The sequence below is a fragment of the Parasteatoda tepidariorum genome, chromosome 11 (genome assembly GCF_982258835.1).
Source record: "Parasteatoda tepidariorum strain Cologne lab strain chromosome 11, Ptep-v5.0, whole genome shotgun sequence".
NCBI lineage: Eukaryota > Metazoa > Arthropoda > Arachnida > Araneae > Theridiidae > Parasteatoda > Parasteatoda tepidariorum.
The window spans coordinates 71,939,938-71,964,174 of record NC_141765.1 but is presented as its reverse complement, the minus strand read 5'-3'; the positions used below and the strand labels follow the sequence as shown (position 1 = coordinate 71,964,174).

Genomic DNA, 24,237 nt, shown 5'->3' with positions numbered 1-24,237 from the left:
CCACGCTATTGGAAAAGTGTTTTTTAAGAGCCGATTTATGAGAAAACACCACGATTTACATCAATAATGCTTTTGACGATGACTTCCGTATCGATATCAAAGAAATAAAATCGTCACATTTTGGTGACAACCGGGTTGTGCTGCGCGAAAAAAGAAAAGAAAGAAAAGGGACCAACTAAAAACACATAATTCATAGCCACTCCCAGGCAAATCACTACATCTTCTTTTTTGTTCAATTCTTACTAGCACAAAAACGAGTAGTAGTTAGCGAAAACAAGTATCATTACTAAAATATCTGTTTTTGAGTTAAATGCTGTGCACTAATAGAAATTTTGGAAAACTATTAGAAACAGATATCAATATCTAATTTTACAAAATTTATGACTTGCCTTTATATTACCCTTCTTTCTTAAACATACAAAAAAATTTGAGAAAATATATTTTTATGTCTAGATTAAAACCTTCAATTCATTAAAAATGAATTAACATCATTAGGCAGTTAAACAACGATCGACAGTAAAAGATTTCATTGGGTTTTCTGATATTTTTTACGCTTTTAACAAACTGCCTTAAAAGTTTAAAAAACATTCTAGTAAAAAGTGACTGTATAATGCATTGTTATTAATTTTTATTTTTTAAAAATTTAATACGAAGTACCATGATTTTTGAAAAAGTTATATTTTTTAATCCTTTACCTCCCGCTTTGAAAAGACCTCCCGCACTGAACTTTTTCAGTTAATCACTCACCTAAAATGTCACCCTATAAAACGGCTGAGACAGTTTTATCAGTTCTTTGTGACACTGACCTACAGCATATTCAATTCAGTGATTTCACTTTCTTATCCGTTTTATTGTAGATAAAAAGCTTTCGTTATCAAAATTCAGAATTTATTGAATTCGAAAAATCTTTGTAAGGGCAACTCTCAAGAGGTGATAGCATAACACACATCTAAAATTAAAGTTCTGACAACCATGAAATTTAAATTTTATGCACCGTAAAAATTTTAAGAGTGAACTCTAAAACTCTAGTAAGTAAAATTAATATAAATTGTTGTAAAAGTGTTCTATAAATACCTTTAAACAATATTTTTTCCAACCAAAAGGGCCATGATATATATATATATATATATATATATATATATATATATATATATATATATATATATATATATATATATATATATATATATATATATATATATATATATATATATATATATATATATATATATATATATATATATATATATATTATGAAATAGTGTCCAGGTGTTTACAAAGAGTATAGAATTTAAATAGGATGGTTACTTTTTATTTTAAATCCGTCGGTGAACAAACTGCCAATTTTTTTTGGGTTTACGACTACTGATGTTCAACTTCATAGACTTGTAATTTTGAACCCAATGTAGAAGACAAGGGAAACTCCTGGATCAAGTATTGGGAAAAACTTACCATCGTGCCGGACTTTTTTGATGGAACTAAACCGCATTTGCCTCACATGGAGAGGAAAACCTCCCACGGTTAGGCTGACGGCAAGAGGACTGTAACCCATGACCAGTCTTCCACTTAGGATATTTCACGTCTGCACCGCGGTCGGTGCAAGCCAGATGCGGAATTCGTATAGCTCAGCCACCGTTGGGATTCAAACCTGGTTCACCTCATGGGAAGGCGAATGCTCTAACCCCTGAGCCACCATGGTTCAAGATGGTTACTTGATAATATCCTTCACGGAATGTTAATATAATAAAGCAATTAAAAATTTAAATATTATATTGTTATGCATTTTGTTTCTAAAATCATTCACTTTCTATAAAAAATGTTTAAAATAGATTCTATTAAAATAATTAAATAAAAATCTGTCAAAATTAATAATAATCAAATCATTAATAATAATAAAATAAAAATCTGCCTTTTTAATTTTCTCGTTTTTAAGGTATAGCTTTCGCTCCTAAGAAATCTAATACGAGACGAATATCGTGTTCTTGCGTTCTAATGTTTTTCAAGCGATCTATTCAAAAATCTCTCTTCAACTTATCTGTCAAGTTGTTTAGCATTTCGGGAGTTTAAGATCTCCTCCTCTAAGCCGATGCATTAATAACTGACCGATAATATTAACGAAATAATTAATTTTTATTAAATCGTTATCAAGATACGAGTTATTTAATTACGTCAGATTCGCCTACTTGTAATATGCATTCTCCCTAAACCTGTTCTGAAACTTTTAACGAATAATTAATTATTAAATCATAATTTCACAGGTCAAAAGTGTACCTATTAATTAAAGTTACATTAATTTTCGTTTATTTGTTGATATTCATTTTTGTGTCTATTTATTTTCATATCGTATTTTATTTTATTTTGCAACCGTCGTTGAACAGCCGACCAATTTTTGAGTTTACGACTACTAATGTTCAAATCTCTAGCCTTGTAATTTTAAACCCATTCCAGAAGACAAGGGAATTCCTGGATCAAGTATTGAGAGAAATTTGCCTTCGTGGAGGACTTTTTGATCGAACTAACCCTCATTTGCGTTACTTGAAGAGGAAGACCAATAAATCCTCCCATGCTTAGCCTCGTGGCAAAGGGACTTGAACCCATGATCCGTCTACCACTGAGGATATTTCACGTTAGCACTGTGGTCGGATCAAGACTGTTGCGGACTCGTATCCACCAACTTTCGCTGGGATTCGAACCCGATTCACCTTATTGGAAGGCAAACGCTCTATCCCCTAAACCATCGCGGCGCGATATATCGTATTGCATTGATATCTCAAATTTAACTATGAGTAAATAAAGTTATTGTATAGAATACGATATTATTTTTATTTAGTTATAAAAGCACGCCATACCGCGTTTAAGAGGACATTTATTATAGCGTCTTCTTAAGGAATTTGATATTGTTAGAAGAAATATTAATAGTATTATAGAATATTGTTGATAGAAATGTTATACGTGATTCATGCAGTTTCGTAGTTCTAGTTGTTTGTTAATAGAACTCAAATAATAATTCGTTGAGCAAGATTTCTTGCTATTTCAGGGTGTTGGAATTCTCAGAAAATTATTTTGGCTACGAATTATCAGCAATAGTTTTAATGATCTCATTGATTATCTTTTTTTAAGAAGTTCTTTTTCAACTCATAATTTTTGTTATTTTTGCTGAAAAATTAAATCAAACGTATTTAATTTTATATAACTTTTAAATTTGTATTATTACTGTAACAATTAAATTTGTAAAACTTGCACCAATCAGATTTTAAAGATTGAACTTTGTTTTTTTACTAAACAAAAAATAGATGTCAGTAAAATCTTCGTATCGCACTACTCAAAAAAGAAACAAATACCAATATCTTTTGTTAACTTTTAATGTTTACCAAATTTGTGCTGTGAGATAACTGATTTTAATAGAAAATGACAAACTCTTCCATTACCAGTCTTAAGCTGGAACAACAATTCATCCACATGTTCTAGAAACATCAACACATGACGACTCTGAACAAGTGGATGTTCTTCTATTCTCTGGACGGAAATAATGCCGAAGAAAACTTTCAGGAAGAATAAAATTTCTGTCAAGTAGCATAAGAAAATACAGCTATTGGCTACTTTCCAAATGGAACTTTGGATCAAAGCGAAAACTGATAGTGTTGTGTATGTTAATGGGTTATAATGTCGTCATTTGTTTGTCGAATTTTACTAAATCTTAAGTTCTTTGAACCTTAATGATGTTTTATCTAAGTTTTGGTGATTTTGTGGATATTTATCGTTAATTAAGAATTAAAGGTGTACTTCCAATCAATCAATAAAATATGTTTTGTAATATTTAGGAGTTATCAATTGTGACATAATGGTTACTAGAATGAGGCTGTGTGTTTTATAAGTTGATGACTTATATAAATAAACTGAGTAGATATTTTTGTGTAATCTTTTCTTGCATTTTATGTTATAAAAGGGTTAATAATATTGACTATATATTTAATAACAGATAAAAAGACTAAAAGTAGTATTGTTAAGTTTCTTTAGATAAAGTATTTTCAGTTACTTTTTTTGCGCGAGAAAAATAAATTTGAGGGTCAAAGGTTTTTTTTTAATTTAAGGGTTAAAGAGTTTTAAAATTTAAGGGTCAAAAATGTAAGTTAAAATTTGCTTTACACGTAGTGGTAGTGCTAGCATCTCAGCACCTTAAAAAATATTTTAAGGGGGCTTCAAAAAATAGAATCTACGCAGGATACTCATTGAACTTAGCATTTACTAATTATGAGATAATAATTCATGCAGGATCAGATTTAGCGGGAATGATTTATTTTATTTCAATGTGTTGTTTGAAGATGCGTCTCTTTTTTTATTAAAATTAATAGTTAAATTTATGAATGATGTTTATGACTAAATATGAACAAATAGAAATGTATAAAAAGAACTGTATTTGCAACAATTTTAAAGTACAAAAATAAATAATATTTGTGAAGAATTCAAAAATTTGGTTTTGTACATTAACTTATTTTGTGCATCAAATAAAATATTAAATTATTTTATTTAAAATTGAAATTAAAGAAAAAAAGGTAAGTAGGAGCTTTTTAAAAAAATACAATTATAGTAACAAATATAGTAACAAATTTCAAAGGGATTAAATCAGCCTTATCAAACTGCTTTATGTCAGCATTCTTTCATAACTTAAATAAATTATAAAGAGGTCTGCTAATAATATATATTAAGAAGTAAAGATAATTAATCTATTAAATTATCCTGAGTGTTGATAAGCAGCATTTATCTTATCAAAGAAATACAAATATATGGATATTGAGTGTTAAATACTTGTCACATATGTCTAGGAACAGCTGTTTCAAATAATTAATGTATCAGCTAACCATGAGAAAATGCTCATGACATTCTCAAAAGTGAATGATTTTCGAATGGATCGCTGCCACCAAAATAATTATTCTAGTTTTCCTTGTACAGATTCATATCACGTGATAGAAAAGAAGGGGAAAACATCGTCCCCACTGTCATGGAGGCACTTAAGGGTTTTAAGGTAGAAAATTCTTTGTTCCTGACATATATTTCAAGGTAGAAACTTAATACAAATGCTCGGCTCAGGTGGTCTTTACCTAAAGAAATATCCTTACCCCACCCTTTAACTGATTAAATCATCAGATAGATTGTAATTACGATTCTCGCATCAATCTAAAGATCTATTAGCAAGGTTGGGAATGTAGAAAAGACAACTTTTGATACCTAAGAGATATGAAGACATATTTATTTAAGTAATACGCATGGTAGATATTATTTGGAATTCAACGATTGTCCTAAAGAGGTAATTAGGCGTAATTAAAACACTGTAATAGCTATGACGCATAAATTCTAACCATGACTTACGTAAAGGTTGCTGATGAACGACAATTCTAAATAAAAATTAATATTTACACAGTTGAGCTTTATAAATATGCAATATTAATTAAGTAATTTGAATTCGAAAGCTATAATCAACATTGCATGTTTATCGTGCTTGGATGCCATATTTGGTTTTTTTTAACTTATTCGATTTAGTTGTTCTTTAATACAAAAAAGATACTTTATTTTCACCAATAAATTTAGTTTACTGCTACAGATGTCACGTCATCGAAAGCATTCATAAATTTTTTGAACTCAGTTAAGTTTTTTATTTATTTGAGCTTATCTGTATAATTTTAAACAAAATGGCATAGAAATCAAGAGTTCTGAGTAAGTTTTTAATAAAGAACTTAAAAAAAGCAAAATATTTAGATCAGTAAAATACTTTTCCAAACAAAAAAAAAAATAATTTTATAATTTGTTGCATATTGCATGAAGTCTGTTTCTAAATTCTACATCCCGTTTGAGTATAACTAAAGTTTGTACTTGTTGAAAATGGTTTATTTTGATATAGAAGGTAGAATTATACGTGTGTTTTAATAGGCGCTTATGTCAAAAGGTCAGAAACAATTTAAATCGCTTCGATGGAAATCGTACTAGACATTCCTAAATAACAAGGAAACTTCTTAACGACATGACTATAAATTTTTGCTATCATTATTGAATATAAATGAAGACCGATTCGTAGACCATTCATTTAATGCATAAAGACTAGTGGGACTAAATAGCTAAGAGAAGTCGTAGAACCTTGAAATCGAGAATTTATAGTGACCTTTTGGCATCGAAATTTAATGGAAAGAATCGTTGCTTTTTGGACAATAAAGAGGCTTTTAAGTCACCTCTAGATTATTTAGATAACAAAGATCAAAAGGGGTATTTTATTTAGTTTATCGAATTCGAAGGTAATTGAAATTCCAAGAAGTAATAGAATGCCCTTAGCCTTGCGTGATATTTCTGTCAGACAGTCTTTACCATTTTACGTGTCATTTGCACATAATTTTTCTGTTTTATCCGCTTTTTTAAGTTTCTGCTTTCTTCTTCCTTTATATTAAAAAACAATTAAAGTAGTTTTCTAAAAGCTTCTGGTCTCATATATGTTGACTATATTGTCTCATAAACATATGTTAGTCATGATTTTGAATCTTTCCTTTGGCGCGTCCTACCTGAAACGGTGGATGGTACAAAAAAATACCATTGACGCATTTTTTGAAAATTGTTATGTAGAATTATTAAATAAAGACAAATGCATTTTTAGTTTCTAACTTAAGAATGTTTATTTTGAAACCATATTTTTTTTAAATTATATATCTTGACTGTCAATTTAGGAAATAAATTTGATATTTTCCCCTTATATTCTTCCTTTTCTTTCGAAAGTTTTCAATTTAACTCTGGAAAGTGTATCATTATTTTGTGCTAAGTATTAAAATACAATAGTACTCATTGTTAATACGATAAAAAATTAGAAGAATTATATATCTTTTATTTTCTCCTTTTTTCCTCGAATGTTCTAAATAAGATCTTTTTTAAATTCTGAACAGCAAGGGAGTCACAAGTATTCCATGTCTGTAACATACTCCTTTATAATGCCAACACTAGATTATTTCTTGGACGAACACTTAGGTTTTGTTAACAATGCCGAACGCGACCAGTTTATATTAAAGTTGATAAACTTTTTGAATGTATTACGTAATAATTCTTTTAATTTGAATTGAAGATCTAGTTTTGTTTAAGAGTGTAAACTTTTCAATAAAACCAAAAACTAAAATCAGAATTTAATCCTTCTTCCTTGAAACAATTGAGTACGTAAATTCACGACGTGCTTTTTTTTATTTCTTAAATGCGTAAAATCACTTACAACGAGTAAAAGTTGCAACATTCGCCGAAGAATAAATTTCCACATTTAAAAAACTTGCTCATATTTCGATTTAAATAAAATTGCAGTGTACTAAGTCTATAATCTTTCTTATGAAATATTTTTTATTACACTTTACAAAATTGTAAAACTCTTTGTTTAAAGGTTATAAATAAATAAAAAAAATACTAATGTTTCAAAAGCAATATGAAGTCACAAAAACTGATGTTCTAAAGACGTTAAAATGTTTATCATTTAATAAACATTTTATAAATTTACTCAGAGCGAATTAATTTTTTTTCACGTACACTTTACAATGCGGAGCAAATTATTTCTTATTAATAAATTTAGATTTTTTTTCTCCATACAATAATTACTCAAGTCAAAGTATTCCCACTCTCCGCTTCTTATAGAGAATAGCTTCTCGTGTCTCCTAGATTCAATACTTAAAATAGAACCTCCATATTTTCTATTTTTGTTCTAATTTTATGCTGAATTATTTTGAAAAAAGATTTTTTCCATTTCCTAAAACATTCTTTTCCGAGTACTCATAAACAATATCCTTACATCTCACTTGTTTATTTACATATCATTCCCACTAGCATTTCACTGGAAAGACTTCTCATAAAACAGATAAATATAGCAGCTCATGGGTAATTCATTTTTCGTGATTTATTTTCCATGAAGTATCAATTTTAGGATGTCTTTCTCCGGCATGCTGCAATATATATTAAATGAACTACCAAAACAGAGACGGATTTTTTCCTCAAACAATGCAATATCCGTTGTAATGAAAATAAAGCGAACTTGAAGCGACAGAGCTCATTAATCTCATGCATTCATAAAATGTTATTAAATAATATTTGTGTTCACGGACAATTACATTATTGAGTAAATAACTTACTTTCGTTAAATTAAAGCAGACATATTTCATAAATAAGCTTGAAACGTTGCGTACAAAACATTTGTAAAGCTACATTTTATAACGCAGATTGCTCCAATGTTTGAGAATTTTGAAATCAAAGTTTGAAGGAATTTTTCAAAATAGACTTGAATTGATAATTGAAAATACAAATTGAATGGGTGCTTTATAATAAATTTTGTTTGTATTGCTCTTGGTAGTTTGTTTATTACTGTCTGTTAAGTTATTTGCACAATTTGAACATAATTAATTTCATGGCTTTATTGTTATTTGCACCATTTAAATATTTATAGATAATTTATAGATTTTAAAATGCAGTTATGAAATCATATTAAGCAAATAGAGTAAATAAAGTGAAAACAAACAAAATAAATTGTTAATGTGGGCATTTTACAATAAACTTATTCTTATTTAAGTTTTAAACAATTTTAAGTATAAAGACTAGTTACATGCTTTTTTTTTAAATAAACTACAAAGCGAGATAAAACGAATTTTATTTTAATGTACTTAGATATGACCTTAACAACAATCATTCATTATAGACATGCTTTTTGAAATTTTGGTTTTTGAACTAATAGACAACAGAAAAAAATATCGAAATTCAAAATCGAAGAATTTTTTCTGATGTAGCGTTTGCTTACAAAAATTTAATCCATCTAATAAAGCTCAAGAAATTATAGGCAATCAGTTTATATATATATTTTTTTTTGGAAAAACTTCTTTATATAATGTGTATTGGGTTCAACAATAAGTGTTTCCACAAAAATTCAAATTTTCAAGACACATTAAAAAAAATTACTTCACGTATTGATTATAAATATCACATAAAAAATTGCAAGGTATGTAAAACGATAGTTTATTTTTTAAATAACATCTTACATACTATTTTGATAACAGGGTTAAGTTATCAAAACAATATCATTTTGTTACTCTTATCTAAATATGAGAACTATTATGTGGTGCCTTTGTTATTAACTGTCAACGAACTCCAAGAGTAAATAAACAGAACAAGTATAAAAAAGTCTTTTTACGTTTCAATGATAATTGTTTCGTAGAACTTGCATAATAATAGACTAGACTCGATCTATTTCATTGTTTTTTACGTATCTCTTGTAATTGATTGGGTTGCAACTAACTGTAATCATATACTTGAATCAATATGCTCTTTACTTTAAATACATTTGAATGGAGTAACAAACATCACTTAAACGTAGGTTGTAGCGAAGTTATGTATTCAAGTATTATATAATTTGTGTAAGAGAAATTAAAAACAACTCTCTGAACTAGCTTTACTTTCTTTTTGAAAACATGAATTAAATGTTTAGAATAAGTTGCGTTTGCACGAACTTGTATTTATGGCAAAGCTTGTAATTTTCTAACAAATCTAAGAGCCTATTATGTGCTATCAAATAATACTTTTGGCACATTTAATAACGAAGCTTGTAATTAAGTCACGTTTTATGGGAACAATAGGTCTATTTGTTGAAATTCCGTAATAAAGTGTTTGAAAAATGAAAAACACTGGTGTCTAAAGTGTTATTATTTAGTAAAATTAAAAAAAAAAGCGTTAATTACATTTACAATTTAATGTTAAAATATTGAAACTTTGCCGCAATATTTCATATTAGAAATGCAAAACTTTCAGAGTAATTAATATAGAATAATATCACCTAAAAAGTAACAGAATATCTTATTTAATTTAAAAATTATACTTTAGAGTAAGAAGAAAAAGAACGAGACTTCATAAAACAACGATTTTTTAAATGGAATATTTTTGTAATCGTCTTTTAAATTAAATACAGTATGAATAAAATAAGGCAAAGCTAATTGTATTATTGCTGTTAATACTTGTACCCCATAATGTCATGATGTTCCTTAGTCTACCCAAAACTTTAAGTTAAAAAAAAATTAATAGTTTTTGAGAAAATCACGCTCTAAGTGATGGGTTTTTGCAATAGTTTTTTAATTTTCGATTTTACTTTTAAACCAAAATAAGGTATATCTAGATGAGAGTGGCATACTTTTGTATTGCAATACTTCATAAGATGTTGAAAGTAAGAATGTAACGAATATTCGTCCACTATTCGGTATTCAGCCCCTTAGCCGAATATTCGGTTGGTCGACAGAATATTTGACTAAATATTCGGCCAAATATTCGACTGCGTAATTTAAAAAAAAATATTTTTGGCAAAGTATTTTTTTAAAATTTGAACAGATTAAACAAAGAGTAATCTAATATCGTATTTTTTACTGAGGATTTTGTTACAAATTCAGATTTGTAGCAAATGAATTAATTAATCATTGCTGTACCTTTCACTTTTATACGTTTTTTTTTTTTTTTAATTTGGTGGAAATGAAATAGATTCAATATTTTTAATATGATATTGCACACATGAAGTTCGAATCGCTCATTCATAGAATCGGTCCTTAAAACGCTCGGCTTGCTCTGATATCATAGTTATTCTATGAGGTGGTTCAATCATTTTTGCTAAGAATTTTCAACTTGAGAAGAAAAAAAATCGCGATATTTGCTTTATGCAATTTTATAACTAGCGAAATTCAAATCTCGTATTTGATTATTTACTTTGAAAGTGACGATTTCAACTTTTTGCTAGTGCTACTGATTTTTACAAGGGTTTTAAAATTTCGGTATTCGTCAATATCGACATGTGAAATTCAAATCTCGCATTTACATAATCACTTTTTGCCGTGCTCAATTTGCGTCAATAGTATCATTAGTCCATGTGATATTTTGATTGTATTTTTGGCAATTATTGATATTGGTTTTCATGTAGTTTTTAAATATCCCGATATATTTCGGACAATGTGGGAAATTCGAATTGCGCATTTGAGTATTTACTTTTCGACGCTCGTTTTTTTTCCTTATCAATTTTTTTTGGTTATTATTGCTTTTGATTTCCACATTGTTTTAAAAATCCAATATTTTTAATACGATATTATTTATTATAACAACCGAATCTTGCTACGAAACACGCATTTTTGTAACCTTTTTAAGAGTCCGATTCGTGTGATTTCATCGTCAATCTTTTTTTCTATAGTTACTGTCACGTTTTTAACGAGTTTTAATTAATTTTGTTTAAATGATGATTTACAAAATTTGCAAAAGGAAATAATTAGTACATTTTTCCAACTACAAAATGCGAAAATACTAGAATAATAATAGTAATACGTACTAGAATAAAAACTTATGAGTAATATTAGTATGTGACTAATATACATGAATAATACTGGAATAAAAAACATATTACATTTACAATTAAAAAAAATTATATACGATTTTATTCTATGCGATGTAGATTTCTTTTTCTATTTCAAAAACATGCTTCTTTTTCTTTAAATTAGTAATTAATATTAAAAGTATCTTGCCGAAAGATATTAGTGATAGGGAAGTTTTTCGCAAAAAAAGTCCACAATAATTCTGCACAAGGTTTAAGTATGAGGAATATCTTTTATTAATAATTTTTTTAAAAAATAAATGAATAAATAAATGCTACTTTTCTGCCGAATATTCAGTATTCAACCGATTTTTTGGGGCGAATATTCGGTATTCGGCTTAGCCAAATCGCTATCCGTTACATCACTAGTTCAAAGTTACTTACAATACATTTCTTATGAAAATATGATAGCGGAATTTTTCTAAAGGTTAGCAGCTCTAATCAAAGGCAGTTTTGAACTGGTGAATGAAAAAAAAAAACGCATTTATGGCTGTCTACTATTAAATATGGATGCAATAATTTTATTCGATGAACAACAGGTAAAAAAGACAATTTAATTGAAGCAATCCTAATTGAAAAAAATAGGTTTTCCTTTGTCGCTCTAACCATATCCTGTGACAGCTACACTTCAATCTATCTCACGATAATTACGAGGGAGCATCCGTGATAATTCTATTCACACCATTTTTATTTTCCTTAATTTTCAAAGAAGCTTTGTCATTCAGATTTTGAATTATCGAAAATTGTTTGTATTAAGTTATATGCTTAAATAATAAGCATGAATCGAATTAACTATAGTATATTTTCATTGCAATGCAGTTTCAGATATGTTCCCTAAACTTCGCAAATGAATTTCAGAATATTCTGAATAACAGGTAATCCCAGAAAATATATGAGCATGGATATAACTTCTTTTTCAATATAGTGTCAATCTTTTCAATATACCCTTCTTTATAAATTCATAAAAATTTTTTTCTTCTTTATAAATTCATAAAAATAAAAATTTTCTACGAGATAATATTAAGTTATGAAACGTGCATCGCATGAATTTATTTCAGCTTATCGTTTCGGTTTGTGTCAAAAATACATGAAACTTATCACTTTTTTTTACTTTATTAGAAAATAATATCTTCAAAATTTAATAAGTAAATAAAAGAAAATTTTAAAATTATAAGTTTAATAAGTAAAGAGAAAAAAGGGAAATGAAACTTGGTTCATTTTTGATTACATCAATGTTGAGTCATTAATTAATAAAAATTATTTTTTTCCCAATACAAAGCTGACTGTTGTGCATTAGAATAACGTTACCCTCAAAAATCGCTTTTTCACTTTGAAAACATATTGAAACGTTTGATATTTTTGGATGATTCAGTGCAATTATATAAAAAAAAATATTTTGTAAGTATAAATAATGTTACTTTTTAATCCAATGAAAATACGCATCACACTGATTACGCTATTACATAATTTTATAATAATTATTAATTTGCATAATTAGATCAAAGCATATTTTGCTGTTGATAACATTAAGTACATTAAATTCAAATCTTAGTGTTTAAATGCACTTCATTTCATCTTTTGTTAATTACATTTAAAGATGTTTTGTCGTCACTTGAAATAGCTTTTAAGCTAATTATGTGCTATTCCTTAAACTGTTGTGAGTTTACAACTGTTGTTCATGTCAGTTTGTCAATCTTTAGCTAGTCTCTTCAATGCCAATTAAAGCGCAAAATGTCGATATGAAGAAAGTTTTGCTGAAAGTGATCCAATTCTTTAACATTACTCCAAATCTGTATTGTATAGAGTCAGAAAAATATGAAAAAATTGGAAATTTTTCATTGATCTTAATAATTTTTACTATGAGAAAAAAAAAATCGCGAAATGAGCAGATTGTTTAAAAAAAAGTTAAATAATTTATACCCTAGCTAAGCTTTATGTCCGTATTGAAGTTCAAACTATTCTTTACCTTCATCGCCTTCTGAGCTACCACAACGTTTTTAAATCCTACTCTGAGCTACAAAAGGAAGGAATTACCAACGTTTTTTTTTTTTTAAATTTTTTTAAAAATCTTATTTATCAGCTTAGTAGAAAAATCAAGGTGGTTATCCAATGGAAACGTAAACTCGATCTACTAAAATTGTTCATGAGAGCTACTAGTAGCTCTGAATTGTATTCGATGGTATGGCGATTACTGATTTACGGCAAAATATTATGTATTTTATTAAATCTATCTCTGAGTTAATAAAACTGTAGCTTTTTCCTTGGTGAACACTATTTTAAAAATACCCTTAATACTTCATGATTTTTTAAAAAAAATTTAATAAATGAATGCTATTTTTTCTTTCAAACTCATATGGAAAAAAGTGAACTAATCGATTTGTTACGATATGACCCACCACATTATTTACATGCGTCTCAAAGAAAACAAACATGTTTCATTATTCTCTAGTAATACTAATACAATGAATAAATAATTCGCTAGTTGCGGAATTCACGGTATTTCAATTTATTCGTGACGTTTGCAGGTGTCACCCGTTGCCGTAATGCAATATATAATATTATCGTCGTGACGAAGCGAACGGAATGTCATACATTCGATTAAACTTCTTATTTTAAAGAATTCTACATATATGGAAATGGTGTAATCGAAGGACTATTTAGCAACGTGCATTAAATCGTTCTAATCAATTCTTTTCAAACCATTATTAAAGATGTGTATGTTCATGCCAGTTTAACTCTGAGAGGGATTTATTTTATATTAATTTTGTTCCAGAATCCTTTTAAGATGTCTTCAAGGTTGTGGTTTTTTCTGGGGTTAGTAACTGTCCTTTCTGTGGTAACGATTGTGAACTCTTGTTCCTGCATTTATTCTCATCCACAAGAACACTATTGTTTTGCTGATTTCGGTAAGTTATTTTTACATTATTGCTTTATGCTTGTAGTAATATTTATGCGATTTGTCTTTATTTTTTAATGATGCGCCGTTAAGCATTTATGGGCAAAAATGTGCAAATCAAGTAAGTAATTTAACTTTTAAATTCCGTTTGGCCAGACATATTAAATAGTCAAATATGATGCTCAGGGGATAGAGCGTTCACCTTCCAACCGGGTTCGAATCCCAGCTAAGGCTGGTCGACACGAATTCCGTATCCGGCTTGTACCGACCACAGTGCAGACGTAAAATATCCTCAGTGGTAGACGGAGTAGGGTTAGAGTCCCCTTGCTGTCACGCTAACCGTGGGAGGTTTTCATGGTTTTTTTCTTCATGTAGCGCAAATGCGGGTTAGTTCCATCTAAAGGTCCTCCACGGAGGCAAATTTCTCGAAATAATTTGAACCAGGAGTTCCCTTGTCTTCTGGGTTGGGTTCAAAGTTAAAAGGCTACGGAGTTGAACATTAGTAGTCGTAAATCCAAAATCGGGTCTTCTGTTTAACGATAGTTATAAAAAAGTGATCCTCAAGTTTTCTGATAAAAGTGTATTTTTCAATTTTTCTTCGCACTTATTTATTTACTCTTAGATTTTAAATACATATAGATTGAGATGCTTAGATACATTTAGATTTTTATTCTTCTAATGAAAACATAAATTTATGCATAAATAAATTCGAAAACGCATTTAAAATTAAAATAAATTAGACAATAAAGTGAACTTTTATTAAATTACGTTAAATAGTATATTAAAACGGAAAGGATTTGTATGAAATTATGATTAAGAAAATTACATTTACGAAGTATAGGAGAGTTTAAAGAAACAGAAAAAATATTCTAACAAATAAAAATTTGATAATCTGATAAGATAAATAAATATGTGTTCAAATAAGTTTTATCTGAAATTTTTGGGTCACAATTGATTTTTTTTACTAATACTATTAACATTCAATGAACATTAAAAATATCAATTTTGACTTTAGTTGAGCGTTATATGCATTAGTTTAGAAGGAAACTAATGCATAAAGAAAATTAAATTTTCCTTTTATGCATTGGGAAATTAAGTTTTCTGTCTCAAGCTACTCATTTAAATAGTACTTTCAATCTCAATTAACATCTTTATCAATTAACTTTTCGAACATTCTTAGCCTCTTTGTTGGAGTAATTCCCAATGGAGTCATATGGAAATACCACGTGAGAAAGTAGATGAAACTCGAACCGTAAGAGAGAGAGAGAGAGGTCACACAGACATTACTAAAATCATTTTGATTTATTTCATTTATCACCTGGCAATAAGCCAATTAGTTTAATAAGTCACCATCCATAGTTTGAGAGTTCATTCTTGAGAATGTAATATTGTAGCGTAAAACAATTAAGAAAACAATAAGAGTGATTGTTATTCTCCTTCGACATATATCTTTTTAAATCGCGCAAAATTTTTTTTTTATTTTTAGGTTGGTGTTTGTAACACTTTCGCCGTTAATGGTATTTACAATTACTTTTGATTGTTCTTAAATGATGGTAAGCTAATTAGTACGTGAAAAGTTAGGATGCATAAAAAGCGTTATTTAATTCCCGCCTTCGCCGGTTCTAAAACTTTTGAACTCGTGAATATTTAAGAATCGTAATTAACGAGTGAAAAGTAAATGTATTTTACACTGTTACTTTTTAGTATTTTTCCGCCATTAGCTTCAGAATATTTTTGATTTAGTTGACTTTATCCAGTTCAAGCCAAAGTGCCGTGATGGCGCAGGGGATATTGCGTTCGCTTTCCAATGACGTGAACAGGGTTCGAATTCCAGCGATGGCTGGTCTATATGAATTCCACATCCGACTTGTACCGACCACTGTGCTCACGTAAAATATCCTCAGGGGTAGACGGATCATGGGTTAGAGTCCCTTTGCCGTCAGGCTAACTGTGGGAGATTTGGTTTTGGTTGATTTTCGTTTTTTGCTTTCTGATTTCGTACTTCTGTTTGTTTTTGCCACAAAATAATATATTTCATCATAATTATGAACATTCAACCTTCTCCATTTTGTAAATTTTCATTTAAATTTATAAACCCAGTTTAAAAAAATGTAATAGAAACGTGTAAATGAACGAGAGACTTTATCTATGGACAGGAAACTACCTTTCTAACCAAAATTTTCGTACCAATAGAATTACCAAAATTTCTTTTTCTTTTTACCTCTGGTATTGGTGTACCGATGGTTCTAAAATAATATAATAATAAATAATAAAATTATTTAATAAAAATAATATAATGAAAATAATATAATAAAATGGTAAAACACAATATAATAAAATAATATATTCAACGTATCCCACTTCAACGTATTTTATGGTCAATCTCTTATATACATTTAATTATCTTGAATACACAAAGTAATTTGACCAAATGTAGAGCCTACCAAATTAAAAGTAGTACTTAGTTTGGGCATGTAGCGGCGCATCTCAAAGAAGAAAAAAAAGAATCAAATGACTACCGCCCAAGCGATTCTGTGACTGTGGCCAAAACCAGAAGCAGCGTTACAGGTTGTGTTGATCGCCTACTGCACTTGTCGGCCACAACGTGAACATTTTAGTTAAGGATAAAAAAGAACAGTTTATCAGTCGTTGAGAGATAATCCGCTCCATATAAGTACACTTTAAAGCCAATCAGGGTTTAAGAGGTCAAATTCAACAACTCTTATGCTTCTATCTTAATCGTTATTTTCTAACTAAATTGCTCAACTTTGTTTTCCCGATTTTTAAGTGTTTTTTATTATATTTCAGCAAATTCTAACATTGCTATATATAGGGTTATTTTTTAATGTAAACGTAAGGCAGGACTGTGCATTTTTATTTTATAAGATATGCCTTTAAATTAGTTTTATCATTGCACTATTTAAAAGCACTATAACTTGTTACCCAAAAAAGCGTCTTAATGTGTATTTGTTATTCTGTAAAACATTTAAAAGTGATTTTGAAAATTTTCCATTTGCGAACTAGAAGCTTTTTATTTTACTCAAATAGATACCCATGTAGATGCTGCATATAGGGCTGTTTTTTAATATAAACGTAAGCCAAAGCTGTGCATTTTTATTTTATAAGATATATCTTTAAATTAACTTTGACATTACACTATTTATATATACTAAATAAAGACTATGATAAACATTATGACTTGTTACCCTAAGGAGCGTCTTTATGTGTACTTGTTATTCAGTAAGACATTTAAAAACGATTTTGAAATTACCCCGCTTAGCTTTTATTTTACCCACATAGATAAGAGTATGGAGAGTTATGACTATTCATTTTTAAATCGGATTTTTTTTTTACATTAATAACCCTTAACTTACGATTAACTTTTTTTTTAACTGTTTTCATTTCAGATCTAATAAGTCTTCATTACCATACCTTCACTACATTATTAACAGAATTTTATCAACATTAAAAAATTAAGTACTTCATTTTTCATCAATGTTTCTAAAATTAATGCGATTGCATCTTTGTTTATATTGCGTCTCTTTCGCTATCATTTTCTAAAAAAAGAATTTAAAAATATTCTTATGGAACAGTCAAGAGAACTGTTGGAAGTAAAAAAAATTGATAACATCGGTATTAAATTTTATTTTACTTTTACGCCATGATTCTTTCATTAAAAAAATTATATAAAGAAATTACCATTGAATTTTCTTAAGCTAAAATATGATATATGTAAGGAATATTTCAAAATGTGCTATAATCTATTTATTTGAGATTTTTCGCCGTTGAAATATGAAAAAAACTACAGTAATATAAGGATTTGATGTATTAAACGTCAAATATAATTGGTACTACCACCTATCACTCAAATGAAAAAATCTTTGTGAAAATTACATTGCTTTTTAAAAATATTATACTGAGCTGAATTTTTTTTTAAATATTTATATCTTAAGCCTTCTGTGTGTCTAATAGCATTCCGTATCACCAGAAAAATTCTATTTTAGGTTTAATAATTTTATTCAAAGCTTCCTAGTCAAGTCTTTTTTTTTCAATGTAAAAATCAAGTCATACTGGTATTCATTGGGCGGGGAACCTTTTTCTGTTTGAAATGGATTATTGATAGCTTCGCTTAATTCATCTGAGGATTTGATACAACGATATGACAGAAAACGATAAGATCGTAAGCACCAATCAGTTTTTATTGTCAAAATATTTTATGAGCTTTTGTGCTTATGACTCTGATGCATATTTCGGAATGATTTATTAAGGAAACGACACTGTTATGGAATTCTTCTTTCTTCTCAAGATTTTTTACTCATTGTAAGACAGTGACACTGGAAAAATGATGCCTAAAAATAAAAGTACTAAATCTCGAAAGAAATATTCTCAGCATAAATCATTTTCTATTCAGTTTTAAAGATCTTTTAATTACATAATAATTTAAAATTAAAGATCTTAGTAATTAATCATGCTAAATGGCATTTTCTAACAAATTAAGATTACGAGTTCTAAAGTTTAGGCTATTAACTGTTAGCTTTCATTCACTGCAAACTATCATTATTTAATGACCTCGGAAAAAAATAATAGTTAAACTTTTAACATAAAATGAGATTAATTGCATTATTCTTACATATTCTTAATTAGCTTATTCTTACCGAAGGTTCCTTTTCAGAATAACTTATAAAAAACATCCTCAGCTCATGGACAAGAATTTGACAGAGACAGACATTTCAGACAAAAAAAATTTTTTTACAGTAATCAATGGTAGCACAATATGCAGCGTCCGATTTACGTCATTTTCATTTTCACGTCTTACTCGAAAGACTTTATTTTATGTTTGCAAGAAAAATAGTATGTGTGTTTATGCGTTAATTTTAATTCATCAAATATTTTAGTAAGTACTGTTGTAAGAATGTTTTTTCTTAAAAACTGAAACATTAATTTAAAATTTTAATAATTTTTTGACATTTTTCAAAGGGATTCAAATTTTTCGACATTTTCAAAATGAAATTTTCAGGCAGTAATTTTTCATAGTAAATTTCCAGTTGATTTCATGATTACTAATATTGATATGCAAAATATTATTAAAGAATTGTGATTTGAACATTCATAATTTTTTTAGGAATGTATCTTAAAAAAATAATTTATTAAAATTTTTCTGGGGTGGCACTTAAGATTTTCCCTTACTGTAAATATTATCGAACAATAAGTATGGGTTCGTTTAAATTCCTGTTTTTACGGAATTAAACTATTTTTCTACGAGGAAATCTTTTTTTTTTTTTTTTTTTTTTTTTTTAAATTTTTTTTTTATTTATTTGAGAATATGAGTCCCTTTTGCCATCTCTTTTGCGCTATTCCAAATAATATTTAATCTGTAACTTTCCTTTACCATGTGTATCTCGATCGATAAAAGCAAAATTTTTCTTTTTTTGAAGGCTAGGTCCTAAATAAATAATGATCCTAATTGTATTAAAAGGACCGGAAAGTAATGTCGTTTATGCGCATCAAATATTCGTTAGTCTTAAAAACCAATTCATTTTTTTCGATCAGGCATTGAAAGGTTGTTGCGAACGAGGGTGAATACTTTATTGATTAAAAATAAAATCTTGGTAACAAATATCAAATGCACCGAAACGACATTACTTTTCGGTCCCCCTAATATTTAAATTAGCACATTTTTCCTTCGTTTTTTCTAAAAAATGGGTGTTTCTGTTTTTTTAGTTAGTTATATGGTGCAGCCCTGATATTAACACATCCGGTTGCAATCATTTCTGTTGGAGCAAAAGCTTGATTTTGTTTGCTGCCAGGATCTAAACGTGATTTATTGAAGTTACTGCTATTTGAAACAATAGCAGTCACGTGCTGTAGTAATTTGCTTTACCACCAAAAACTTGTTGAATAACAGAGCAAGTTTCCTCTTTCTTCGAAATTATGGTTACGCTTATTTAGTCCAATTCATTTTAATCTTTTCTGCAGTTATTTGCACAACTATCATCAGCATGGGAATTAAACACAAACCTAAAATTACGGGTTTTCCCCATCCACAAACACACCTGACTTTTCGAAAGGGAAACAAATAAAGGATATCCTTAAGACATACAGTCCCATATAGAACTGAATATTTAAAAAAAAGTGTATCTTAAATTGCTTTCCAAAAAGCCTTTGTTGACACCGAGAATTTATTGAACTGTCGGGTGTTTTCAAGGGAAAAGAATAACATAGGTAAAAAAAAGTAATGTACACGCGACTAAGGATAAATCTTAAGTTCCCACCCTAGCTCATAATTTACAGAGCGTATGCAATAAATACGATTTACTTAACGTTCTTCTTTATTCCTCTAGTCATCATCACTAACAAAGCGTGACGTCTGTGCTCTGACTATTCATGGCCATGACTTGAAATTAATTTGCTTCAAATAAACACTGTCAATGTACTTGAATATCTGTATCATTATATCACAAATTTTACCCATTATCCTTGAAAGAGTTTAATCAGTACGCTTTATGTTCTTATTGTATTTATTATGAAGCTCTTGCTTAAGATTTCATACGTTTATAATTGAAGCGTTAAAGTTTAGAAAGTCTATTTTAAAATTGTAGTGAAAATGCAAAATGTTATTTCTAAGTGTATCCTGGATAAGTAGGTGATTTTAGAGACTATTTTTACGAAATTTAAAAATCTTGCACGAAAATATTTAACAGGTGTTCAATACAGTCAGCAAAAATACTAAAAAAAATTTAATTTGAGATAGGAATTTCAAGTATTACGAAAGGATACTTCATGTCAATTAATTAGCAAAAACTTTTTCGTAATAAAATTACTTTTTTTAACCATTTGGAATTTAGAATCTCGAAATATTCAGGCAGATGCTAGTTCAATAGTTCAGTTATAATTGTAAGCGAACGATGAGTTTTCTATTACATGTCATATTTACATTTTGAGATTTTCGCTATATTTCTGGCATTAATTGCAAGAATTGATAATTTTTATGCCAACTATACAATCCGATTACCTGGAAAAAAAGAAATGTTTAAACTGAGGTATGTTTTTTATCGGACTTTTTAGATTAGTAAATTACTTTTTATATTTAATGTGTCCTTATTGAACCATTAAGATTTCGACTTCAGTAAATATGTTCACATCCGATCATAAAATCTAAAGTAATAAGATGCATTAATTTTTACACATTTTCTTCAAAATGATGACGCATGATATCTGAAAACGAAGTGCTCCATCGAAACAGTTGTATACGACCATGATGGGCAACAACACGAATTAATATACGAATATTAACAAAAAATTTACAAAAAATATTTCAGAAATGGCGATTGATTTCCCCACAAAACACATGTTTATTTAAGGGAAAATTAAAAAAATATTGAGTTTCGAAAAATTAATCCATGATCGAAATAAAGTTAAAAAAAAACAACAACTTCCTAATGGAAAACAGCGTAAATTTAAAACAAATACTCTAAATAATCACCTATACCATCCAATGTAGAGGATATAATAGATAATTTTTTATAAGTAATTCATCCTATATTATATTGGACGGTATTGGTAATATTATAGAAATACAACTCTCTCTATATCGATGGCAGTAGCGTAGTTATAGTGGAGGGGAATTAGGGAACAAAACCCCCTCAAAACAGACTGTTGTACAATATATATATACAGGGTTATTCATAATTCCCTTCATCTGTAAACGCCATTTTTCTTTACTACAACTGGTTTCAGTGGTACATGTTTCTGCCATCTACCGGCAACTGCTTAAATTAAAACTTGAATACTTTCGGAATAATTTCATATGTTTTTTTTGGCTTATTCGTCTTCGTTTTTTTTACTATAACGCTTCGAAACCCCGGAGGGAATTATGAATAACCCTGTATAAATTGCTGAGAGGTGGAAATAAGCAGGTCTTAGGCACCAAGCTATACGTAAATAATATTTATTTTGGCATATTCATGAAGAGAGCCGCATCCAAATGACACCCAAATCGAAGTTCTCTCGAATAAAAATTAGGGAAAATCTTGCAATTAGTCCTGTAATATGTTACGCCTTAGGAAAAATGGGAATCCTGAGTAATTACAATTGGTCCATTAAATAGGTTGAGAGAAAAAATATGTTTTACACAGTGCGGTTTAAGGGAAGACTTAAAATATTAATTTATGCATACTTGAACTAAATTTAGAATATAAGACAGGATGTGAATAATAAAGTGTGAGATGTGAATAATAAAGCTTTTAGTTTTCAATATTAAATAAGGAAGATTTAGATAAAGGAATAGCATAATAAGATTAGTTGTAGCTTTTTATGCTACACCCCCTCTCCGAAAAAGTTTAATTATCATCTAAAAATAAGCAAGGAAAAATATCTATTGTGCTATCTACCCTATGTTAGAAGCACAATGAACGTGAAAAGAATAAAACTTGTAATCTTAACAATCAATATATAATAGTAATATGAATTACAAAAAACATACTTTTGTTAAAATATCAAAAGTTTAACACACAATTCGCTGCAGATAAATGTTTATTGGCCTACTTTTCACTTAACTGAAAAAAAAATAATTTTTTTGATTATTTCTCTGTTTAGTTCAATATCATTTGCTTATATTTCTTGATGATAGTCTTTCACTAATGCTCTTATTCTTTCTTCCATACAACTTTCAATTCCTCCATTTAAAATTTTCAATTTTCGTATGGACTTTAAAAATGCTAGTATTCAAAAACGTGAGATATAAAAATATGAAAATAGCTACTGACATATTTAAAAAAAAATCAATCTGAAAAAAATAAATGAAATAAAATAATAAAGAAATTCAGTCTGAAGTTAAAGCCTTCAGTATCGTTTATTTTGTTTAAAAAAAATGACACCTTGGTCGTTATTCTGAAATTCAGGACATCAGTAGGGGAGAGTGGGGTCAATTGTAACAGGGTACGATTGTAACAGAGCGAACATTTCGAGTGTCGGGCTCTAGATTTTTTTCCTAGGTGGCACACAAGGTGTATTTAATAAATCTACATGTGCACCCCTGCTGGCAACCATTATTATGTATTTTTGAAAGAGTTACATCACAAAAGATGTTTTCACGCTACGTAAGTACTTTTTTTGGTATTAGAATATTATATTGTAACAAAGTAATTTTTTTTAGACAAATAAAAATTATTAACCAAATATGTAAGTGGACACCTTAATTAACATTTCAGAAAAAAAAATTAGTTTTGTTAATTAACTAGCATTGTTTTTAACAAATGAAGTTGAAATGGCGTCTTGGGGACGATTGTAACAATAAGTAAAGGGACAATTGTAACAGCTGAAAATAAATAATTTTATGTTTACAAACCATTACTTAACTCTTTAAGAACCACCAATAGTTTCCTATATCATTTACATTATGTTGCATGTGCATTATTTTATTTGTCACCTTTCACAGCATGAATTTAAATTTTTAACCCTTTAAAGTTAAAAGTTTAACCCTTTAGGTCTCTGCTCATTATTATTTTTACTCCAAAAATATCGCTACTATTTTGATCAATAAAAAAATATATCACAACTATGATAATATGTATAATTAACTATGTTTTAGTTGAATTTATGAACTGTTACAATTGACCCCGTAAGTGGGGACAATTGTAACAAGTGCATGACTGTCAAAAATTGTTAATAACTAATATAATAACATTTAAAATAAGGTATTTACTTTTTTTTTCTAGTAGAGGATAGTCTACTTTACTCGTCTGTCAATCAATACTAATAATATATTTGATTTTTTGTTAATTAAAAATAATTAAGTAAAAAATGTTACAATTGACCCCACTCTCCCCTATTGTTTCGAATGAAAAATGATAATTTGGTCGTTATTCTGAGGTATTTTTAGGGGAATTCTGTCCAAATTCACAGCAATGCTGTGCTGCGAGATCCTAGTTTCAAATATATGCTATATTAT

General features: G+C 28.6%; 2 protein-coding genes across 4 annotated transcripts in view; one reads left to right on the top strand and one right to left on the bottom strand.

Annotated features, from left to right (window-relative positions):
- The window catches only part of Syn (synapsin), a 305,997-nt gene that overhangs the window by 87,338 nt on the left and 194,422 nt on the right, over positions 1-24,237 (bottom strand). The gene's annotated exons all lie outside the window — the stretch shown is intronic.
- Timp (Tissue inhibitor of metalloproteases) overlaps positions 1-24,237 on the top strand; it is an 85,042-nt gene that overhangs the window by 38,026 nt on the left and 22,779 nt on the right. For all 3 annotated transcript variants that reach the window (XM_087154977.1, XM_087154975.1, XM_087154976.1), the window contains exon 2: positions 14,166-14,298. In XM_087154977.1, the coding sequence (XP_087011103.1) occupies positions 14,178-14,298 (121 nt within the window). In that variant the 5' untranslated portion in view covers positions 14,166-14,177. The remainder of the gene's footprint in view (positions 1-14,165; positions 14,299-24,237) is intronic.